The 9,690-nt window shown below is 46.0% G+C and overlaps 1 protein-coding gene across 1 annotated transcript; it reads right to left on the reverse strand.

Moving 5' to 3' along the window:
* Window positions 1–1,963: 1,963 nt before the first annotated feature.
* tut1 (terminal uridylyl transferase 1, U6 snRNA-specific) lies at window positions 1,964–9,560 on the reverse strand. The gene is made up of 10 exons (XM_047608670.1): window positions 9,189–9,560; window positions 8,677–8,867; window positions 8,343–8,549; window positions 7,827–7,941; window positions 7,612–7,739; window positions 7,255–7,481; window positions 7,043–7,152; window positions 5,799–5,921; window positions 5,094–5,186; window positions 1,964–3,384 (listed from the first exon to the last, which is right to left on the reverse strand). The coding sequence occupies exons 1-10, from the start codon at window positions 9,262–9,264 to the stop codon at window positions 2,261–2,263; spliced, it is 2,394 nt and encodes a 797-aa protein (XP_047464626.1). The 5' UTR covers window positions 9,265–9,560; the 3' UTR covers window positions 1,964–2,260.
* Window positions 9,561–9,690: the final 130 nt, after the last annotated feature.

A 9,690-nucleotide genomic window follows, 5' to 3' on the forward strand; every position in this document is an offset into this window, starting at 1 on the left:
CTTATCTCCAGAGTGGGGGAGCGACTAATATGAGCAGAGTGCTTTTCAGGCGGACGGGTCTGTTTGCACAGCTCAGACGAAACGGGGGTTGACTACTGCCCACTACCACGGCGGCAATAATTCATGGCCGGACACGTGACGCACAATTTTGACATCCTTTCTGTTGGTGGCGTAAACAAAATCTTCAGAACGGCAGAGAGCACGCGAGTCAGGGCTTCTGGTCATTTGGTTTCAAAAACAGTGATGCCTCATCCCCCCCCGGAGGACCGGAGCTCCACGCGCTCTGCATCACTTTGTCTTTTTGGGAAGGCAGAGCTGATCAGTTACAGGAACACCCCGCCAGTGAGCTGGCAGCCTCGGGTAACCCAGATTGATGACAACGCAGGGGTTATAAGGCTCGGGAAAGGTCCGCGATTAAATTCAGAGCGTGCCCTGAAATGCACGACTAATTAAGAAGGTCAGAGCGCTAGTTAGGCCCCAGATTGATCGCCCTGAAATTCATGATGAGCAGTAAATCGTGAGCCGTGCGCGGAGGGTCCGAGGCGTCATACGCACAGGGAACAATCACGTTACGACCTAGTGCGACGTCACACTGAAGGTGACTCAATGCATCCACGTCTCACAACAGATAGTAAACAGGCCACTGCCCACGAGCTGTGGAAATTTTAGGTCTCTGAGGAGGCCTAAGCTGAATCTAAATGAAGAATGTGCCTAGCCGATGGACGCGCTGCTCATACTAATGCCCACCACGGTAAATTCTTACTGTAATTACACCAAATGAGCTACGTGTACCCGGTAGGTCATCAGCGGCCTCCAATCTCATTGTTATCCAAGGCTGCTTTTAAACAAAGACTTCACAACAGATTGCTTTTCTCGGGGAAGCGAACATGAAGAAAACGGCTTATCAAAATAACTAGTAACGATTCCTGTTGTTTCGGACAACAAACAGCACAGGCAGCTCTGAAATCAATCACTTTGAGTCTGGGGCTTAGAGGTGTGTGCCAGTGGTCCTATATAAATCACAAGTGCCCCTTCTAAAACCAAGGCCCGGCTGATATTGGAGTAGCCCGGAGCGTCAGAGAGTGATAGCGGCTGATGTTCAAGTGTTTCGGAAAATGAGAGCAGGGTCTCAGCCTAGAAAAACTAACAAAGTGAGGCTGTAGAGCAGCACTTTGAGACAAATGCTGGTGTCTGCCATGTACGTTCACATTCTTCATGTTGGCGGTCGTTGGTTACATAAAACAAGTAATAAAAATGATGATTGCTAACTTCTCAAAGTATTAATGTAAGGGACATTTTGCGTGGAAATTCAAGTTTGTTGCGATAGTTGCACTCGTGACCGATAAATTAAATAGTAGACAATTTTTGGATAGATGAGTAAATTATGTTTCTTTAAAAACCACAAATGCAAAAGTTCATGATGGCACTAGAGGTAAAGTCTATACCTAAATCTAGACTGGCATTGTCATTGCAAGTGCAGTGTTGATAGCCTTGATAAAAATATATTTTTTATTACCATCTGCTTCTTAGCAAAGGTAAAAATTGTTTTTTTTTTTTTATGTCCAAAATACACGTGCTTCGTATTTTCTTAGGGCTTTGGGCCGTACTCCAGACTTTTCTCTTTCCTTGCCATCACTGTCAGATTAAGATGTCGTCACAAAAGCTCTTCATCACCCTAGCTACCTCCGTACAGTAGCTCGAGCTAACCAGACGGCCATTTCCCTTTAAAAGTGAGATGAATGATGTTAATCAGCACATGGGAGCTGTGTGCATCCCTCAGCTTCAGCTCGTCCTGCTGTAATAAAGCAGTCTGTCCGCCTGAGTAATTACTCTCATCTGTCTCAGCGATACCCGCTAAGGCCCGACTGAACGAAAGCTCTGCCTCTTTCTGAGAGCTGAACCTAAATAGTGAGTGTGTATCATACTACCACTACAAACAAAACTGCTCCATGTGGAATCAGGAAGTGTTTCACAGACTTTTATTCATTTGTGGTCTCAGATAATGTCTGCAGAAATGAAGATTCAACTTCCAAGTCATGTAAGAGCAACACTTTAAACAAAAATCTACTAAAACCAAGAGTCAAACTTAAAGCAGGCTTAATCAGAACATCTTCTTTTGATAGATTCATGAACAGGAAACAAATATAGTGTAAAAATGAAAACAACAACAAAACATTGACATTCTGACAAAGACTGTATGTACAAAAGCCACAAACAGAAATACTCCAGAAATGAAGAAAACCCCAGAATAAAGCCCATTTTAAGTGCTGCCTACTTCTTTCTCTAGAAACGTTTCTACCATCTTGGGTAAGAAAGCTTCCAGGAAATGGAAGAAGTCGTGAAAAACTCCTGTCTTGTCGGTGGTTGGCTCCATTCTGAACACTGCCTTGGTGCTTTCTGTCCCGCCCACCATCTGCGGTTGAACCTTGAACTCCAGGGAGTCCTTGAGCGCTGGCTCCTTTTCACTGATGTGAGCGGTGACCTGGGACTCCAGCTCCACGCAGCTGCCCTCTGGCCTCGAGTCCGTGTCTTTGATCAGCTCCCTCCTCACTTTTCTCCTGCCAGCCCACACCATGTGATTCTGCACACAGACCCAGTGGGGGAGTTCGGGCCTGGCCCTTCGTGCCAGCCTTGGCTTTTTGCCCTGAGGCGACTCAGAGGCGTCGCTGCCAGAAGATAGCGGCCTCTTGGCACCGACGGGCGCCGAGGCCGCGGGGCTGGTTTCGCTCTGGGATCCCACGCTGTCGAAGCTGTCGTTTATCGACGACCCGAGCGAAGCTTCCATTTCCTCGGGGGCGGCGGGTGAATCGTCGCCAAACGCGGCGTTCGCAGAGGGAGAGAGGTTACACTTGAGGACGGTTTTCAACACTCCCTCCGCAGCGGAGCACACCCTCTGGAACCACAGCGCCCTGAAACCGTCTCCAGCCCCGCGCAGCTCCTTACGCAGAACGTCTGGGAGCGACGCCAACTTGAAGGGGATGCTGATTTCCAGCTGCTCCGTCTTCGCGTGGTGGACTTCCCCGTGCGGCGTGAAAAGCCGCACCAGCCCCCACGACTTTCCCTTGGTGGATTTGCGCTGGTACTGCAGGCTGCGGCAGTACTTCTCAGCCTCCTGGCACTCTTTCTGGAAGCTGCGCTGAGAGCGTTCGTTCAGGTTCCCAGCCACATTGTGAGAGAGCTCAAAAGGGTCCAAGAGATTCAGGGGGCCCAGCTTGGGCCGCTGGAGGTGGGCCTTGGTGGGTTGCGCGTCTTGCATGGCCTCGTCCTCTTTGCTCGGAGTGAGGAAATCTGTGATCGGAAGTGCACGCCCCTCTCTCAGGGATATGACGCTACCGGCAAAATCAAACTTAGCATAGAAGGAGAAGAAGCCAGCGAGCAGGGTGCCTGGACGGAGAAAACATGTTAGGGTGACATTCAGGTTCTCACATGGTGATGTTGGATTTCATTAAGAGCCCTAGGGACCTCTAGTAATGTGAAACAACTCTAGAAATCTTGACCCCCACACAAACTGGCCATGTGTCTAATTTGTTAAGTATAAATGACCTACCATAGTTCTCCAAACCACAGACTGCATAAATATGGACAACGTCTTTCCACTTCCTTGCATTGGCCAAACTGATGCTATTTTCAGCGTAATTTGTGACTTTAGAGTCAGAGTCTGATCAGTACGGTCCCAGAGTGGAGCCACGCGGAGCCGCCATCTCCACGACCTCACCACACTGCCACCCAGACTCACGGTTTTGTTTGTTGTTTTACTAAAACCACACAATGCTCTACCTCCACCAGTTACAAGAAACATCTATTATTAATATAGTATACACAGTGCTTGTTTTTTTAAAATGTTTTTTGTTTTTTTACAACTGTCACGGTCGCACACGATGGAGCGGTTGGCATGGCAACTGGTAGTCGCCATTATGTCACATCCTGTTTCTATAGCATCAACTAACTAAGCAGAAAGAGCAGAGCCTTGGCATCGTGTTTAATGACAGTAGATGTGTTTATCGAGTGCAAACATGCTGCACACACGGTACGATGTAGGAGGGGTCATTTCTGCATTCTACGCATAAGACTTGAAATTAAGTTTAATCGAAGAGTCCCGTCTTCTTCTTCTTCTGAGAAGTTGATTAATCTCTTGCTTAATTTACCTCTACATGATGAATATTCACTTTTTACCCTTTTAATAAAGCCTCTTCTCATAACGAGTTCTATGAATCCATCCATCACACAAGTTCAGATTTATTCAGTGTGGATCTGATTACGGATGAAGTTGCATAGTATGTTCTACTATTGTTGTGTGATTGCGTACGATTTAACTTAAACGGAGTCTGAGGATTGTGATTAAAAATGCACGGCTTCGTTTATCTGCAGAAGGTTTCTCACGGCCTAAAACGTTGATGGCAATCTAATCGTTTGTTTTAAAGGTTTATTTGCACACGGACAAAGAGCTTTCAACTTGCAAATTCACTGGAAACCAGTGTTACCAAACTAGCCATTAGCTAGAGGTGCTCAGCCTAGCATTTTCGCAGCCTACTGATAATGGGTAAGCACATGAAGCGCTATTAGCCCATACAATTCACTGAACACAGCCTGAGACCGCTTCAAAAAAATCCTTATTTCGACTCATTCACATTCACACAAAATCAATTCCAGTAGGACAATACGAGCAATGAATAAACTATGTACTTTTTCAAATTCCAGTGTGCCGATTGAAAGAACGAGAAGAGTATTATTAATAGATGAAATGAAAAAACGGTCATCTTCTTTCTACAATATGACAAGATAAATTTGCTTGAAAGCTACTTTTTCGCATGGTGAGACAGACTTGTGAGCCAGAGCAGAGAAGTGAGTTTTGTTGTCGTATGAAACGAACGAGCTGGAGCAGGCAGCTTTACGGGGTGACTAGCTGTGGTCGGTATATGACGTCCGGCTGCTGACGGTGGCATGAACAACGTTTAAGGAGCCAGTCTGTGCTACTTTCTCTGGGGGCTACATTATCAACTCACCAACCGCTGTAGCCGTTGTGATCAAACTATTTAGGTGGAATATCGGCTGCTAATGACTGAAAATCTTTCTTTTTTATAAATCTAACTTACAGAGGTCCTGTGTGTTCTTGCTGGGGGGCACAGCTATAGGCTGACTGGGGAAGGTGCAGTTCCACCCCTCAATCACACACTCCTCCTCCTCACCTGCACAGAGGGTAACAAAGAGTATGTCAGAGAAGACATATTAAACAGAAACAGCAAAGTCGTTTTAAGCCGTCATCTAAAATTGTTGGACTATCTGCTAATATGCTATGTGCACTTTAACTCCATCCAGTTTCACAATTACACACCAGCCAGATACAAATGGAAATCCTAAACTAATACTGACTTTAAATATGATAGATGGTTCATTAGTTCACCGTATAAGTAACAGCTAATGAGCTTCCAAACACTTCACAAAATATGACTGGAAATCTAATAAAACCTTCCAGTACAACTGTCATCGTGCATGTAGTGACGCCGCTAAACTTGCAATCTCTTCGCCTGCTGATTTGTGACGGCAGGACCTGAACCTCTGTAGTGTCAAAAGCTTTTTCGCACCTCACTCTTGATTGAAATCTGCCCACACAGAGTGAAGAACCCAGACCTATATGGCAATTCCAGCTGCACGGATTACACTGAATGATCAAAATTCACGGATGCACCTCTCCTCATGTACAGATCCATCAGGTTGGAACAATCGATTCACGATAAGCTAAGAGCGGTTGGCGATTTTGGTGAGTGTGAATACACTAGGAACAGGAATGCAGCACTCACAGGCCATGTCTTTGAGCTGGTCCACGGTGGGGACGACCGGAGGGTCACAGTTTTGCATGAAGAAGATGACCAGCAGTGTGAGAGCGTAGTTGTTGAGGAGGGGACCAGCACCACTGGGGTTACCTAGGTCACAACGTCAGTGTGTTAGTGCTGTTGACAGGAATTGATTATTACAAGAAGGACATAGTCACATAAAGGATCTCAACAGCATTATAAACAGCTTTAAGCTTTGTTGGGTTTGCTAGCAGCTCGGATGAACACACTTAATGGCTGTAAAGTCAACGTAATCAATCCACTGATGCAAACTGCACGTTTAGATTCATATACTGTCCTGTCACTTTTTTTTAATTCTAAATACAATCATTTCTGAAACAACATTTGTGTCTGGCCATGCAGCAACATTGATCCAAGCGATCGCTCTCAGATCTCGTCTGTGGATTACAAGCTTACTTGTCGCTGATCCCATCACGCCTTGCTAATCACTCTGCACAAGTGCCTGATGAAAGCCTCACTGGCAGCGTGAAGGCTACGGTTCAAAGGGAATGAGTGAGACACGGCCCAGGAGTGAAGGTAATTAATGCGCTCTTCAATGAGGAACGCTCTTAGATTTCTTTCGGTGTCGGGAGACTCGGCCTCCGCGCACAAAGGAGCGCCGTTTGGCCCATCTCTATTTTTACCGCAGCTTCCATGACAAGGTGACACCGATCAGGCATAACATTATGACTGCCTTTCTTATGTTGTGCCTCTACAACAGCTGTGACTCATCCTGTCCTGTCCTGTGGTGTCTGGCAACCGAATGTTAGTGGGGGCCTTTGGGTCCTGTGGGATGGTCGGTTTGGGATCTAGTGAATTTGGAGGCCAGGGCAACACATTGTGCTGTTTTTCACCATTTTTAAGTGTGTGTGTCTGTGTCAGGCTGCATCCTGCTGGGGATGGCTGCTGCAATCACGGAGTGTCATTGCTATGGGGTGGGGGTGTCTGATCTGGTCTAGGTGGGTGCTACATGTCTAAGTAACAAACACATGAATGAATATCAGGTTGAAAGTTTCCCAGTAGATCACTGTATTGTCACAAGTTGGTCAATGTTATGTACTTTCACCTCTCAGTGGTCATAATGTTATGCCTGATTGGTGTATATCAGAGTGTGACTGTAAGAGTTAAGTGACGTTCTACTGACATCTGTTGACCGAAAAATATAAAATGGCCGATGACCAGGGAAAACGTGTTTCTTTTGTCGGTGGTACCTGCAAGCTGCTTCTGCTTGGCCCAGTAGCGGACGGTGTAAACCAGAGGCCTGAGCCGCTCCTCCATCCCTGAACACAGCTGGAGGAAGCGGGTGTTCCTCACTGCTAGTCTAGGTAGGAATGCAAAAACCACAAAAACAGTTTGGATTTAACGTTTCTCATCATCTCTGAAGACTTCTGATGAGAATTTGAGCAGGAAATCGTTCACCGACCTGTTGTTAATAGTGATGTCCCCCTGCAGGTTGAGCTCGCGGTGGTGGAACTTGACCACCGGGAGACGGGCACTGCTGACCACGTGGACCTTGTGCACACTGGGCACACAGCGTTTCATGATGGTCGCCACGAGTTCCAGGATCTCAGCTGGAGAGGCCGTGGACAGGTCGATGTCAGAGAGGATGGAGTCCTCGGAGCGGCCGTCATCTGACATGCCTTCACCTGCCTGGGGAAAGAGGGCTGACGTTACAGAACATTGTTGGCACAAAACGTTTGAATGCAAAACCATTCTACATGAGGGAAAATAAAATGAAACATGACAGCCATTAATTCCCAAATATGTAAAAGTGTCAGACCTGCTCCGTGGTGGACTTGGCACGGGCTTGGAACACTTTGGTGTTTTCCAGATCTAGGAACAGGTCTATGTCACAGGAGTGGATCCCAAAGGTGTTGACCGATGATCCAAATGCTAAAATCTGGCTGTCTGCAACCCGACAAAACGCACTGTCAAACGTGAGTTGATCCTTCGCGCCGTTATCATTACGTAAGTCCTGCGACTTTGTGCACTTACCTGGAAAAAACTCTACAAAAACCTCTTGCAGGAGCTGAACCAGCAAGCCTCTGGCCTTCTTTTCATTTTCTCTCAGCTCAAATCGCTCCACTACGTACTGCATCTGTGCATCCACCTGCAGGGGAACAACACGGTGGCTTTGTTCACAAGACACATTCATGATAAACATCCGTCATAACACGATTGTCTGTGCTTACGGAATAATTAAATACAGGGTTCAGACACAGACTCAGCACTTGTTAGATATTTGTCCGTGCATATGAATCAGCAGTGTTCCACAATGTTCTATTCTACAAGAATGTAAGAAACAAGTCATAATACACATAATACACATGTAATACACATGTATTACGAATTAAACTATTATAATGTATAGTTAACATAAGACAACTTTACAGATATAAACACGGACACATTTTAAAGGTTGTCTATGATACTGCGCGTATTGGCCATCTTTACAGACACACAGGTCCACTACCGTTAGGCCAGGTTTTATATTTATCAGAGGATGCTTACAGACACCAGGTCACACAGCTGAGGTTTGAGACGGTCGAGGAATTTCTGGAGGTCGTGGGAGTCATTCTTGTTCTTGGGAATCAACTTGAACTCCTTCTTTTCACGAGGTTTGACTCGCAGCTTCAGGCCTTTCAGCTGGTGCTCGACGCAGGACAGAGTAGCCTGCGTGCTCTCTGTGTCGCTGAACTGCACGATGGCATACACTCCCTGTAAGCGCCGAGCCACACATCACACTGTCAGATCAGTCAAGGCCCACATGCTCCCACATCACTTACTGCCATTATTATTGTTTTGATTGAATCACTGCACGTCATTCGATAATAAGCGGTCTGACCTTATCTTTGTCCATGATAACATCTCTGACTGTCCCAAACTTCTGGAAGTACTCGGATATGTCTGTCTGAGATACTTCGGGCTTGATGCCACTGACGAACACACTGTGCTCCTCCTGGGTCTTCCTGGTAGCGCGCACAGTGCTCAGGGTCTGGTGCTTCCGTCCTTTCACATGCTGATCCAGGCTGGGCACTGCAAGATGATAAGAGATACTCGATTATTAACACACGCACAGGTCAAAAACTGTCGTTGAATGCTTTATGTGTAAAAGAAACTACGATGCTATTAAATACATTGGCTCTGTGTATAATTAGCAGCCTACTATAAGACACCGAAGTTACAGAACAGCGGCTAGTTTAGATTGTAGCATTAGAAAGTGAAAGCAGCTCTGTATCTAACTGATTCTTCTGCTTAGTTAACGCTGTTATCCACCTGCTCAGAGTAAGTTCAACGCAGTCACCTCCACTCCACTAGACTCCACTGCATGTTGCTAAGTTAGCTAACTTCACTTACTGTTGGGTAAATGGACATTGCACAGGGTGCAGTGAAACCCTCGCGGTGTCGATTTTACGTCGCCGTCTGTTGACATGGTGGCGAAACTGAATCGCTAAAGCAGAAATAAATCAAGAAGTTGGTCAGATTTCAGGTGGACCGTCCCCCATGCGCCTCTCAAATCTCCCTCCAGCGTCGGCTCTGCGTTGGTTTCCAGTCCGTCTCCGAAGACCGTCCGGGTGGTTCTCCTCCTCTTATCACAAGGTTCCTGTTTGGTTTTCATTAGCTGGACCAAGTTAATGATTCGTTAAAATTATTTTATATTGCAGGCCTTTCTTGTCGTTTATTAATTTTTAAAGTTTATTTGACTACATATCCCACCTATTCGGCATTAAACTGCTGATAGGTGATAGCCTTTTTAAAAAAAAATCCAGAATAGTTACTGAAAAATGAATGAATGAAATGATATGGTTTGAATTTGCAGACTTTTGGGCTGACTGATAATACTTCTTTTGCAGTCAGT

Source organism: Mugil cephalus, chromosome 16 (assembly GCF_022458985.1).
Source record: "Mugil cephalus isolate CIBA_MC_2020 chromosome 16, CIBA_Mcephalus_1.1, whole genome shotgun sequence".
NCBI lineage: Eukaryota > Metazoa > Chordata > Actinopteri > Mugiliformes > Mugilidae > Mugil > Mugil cephalus.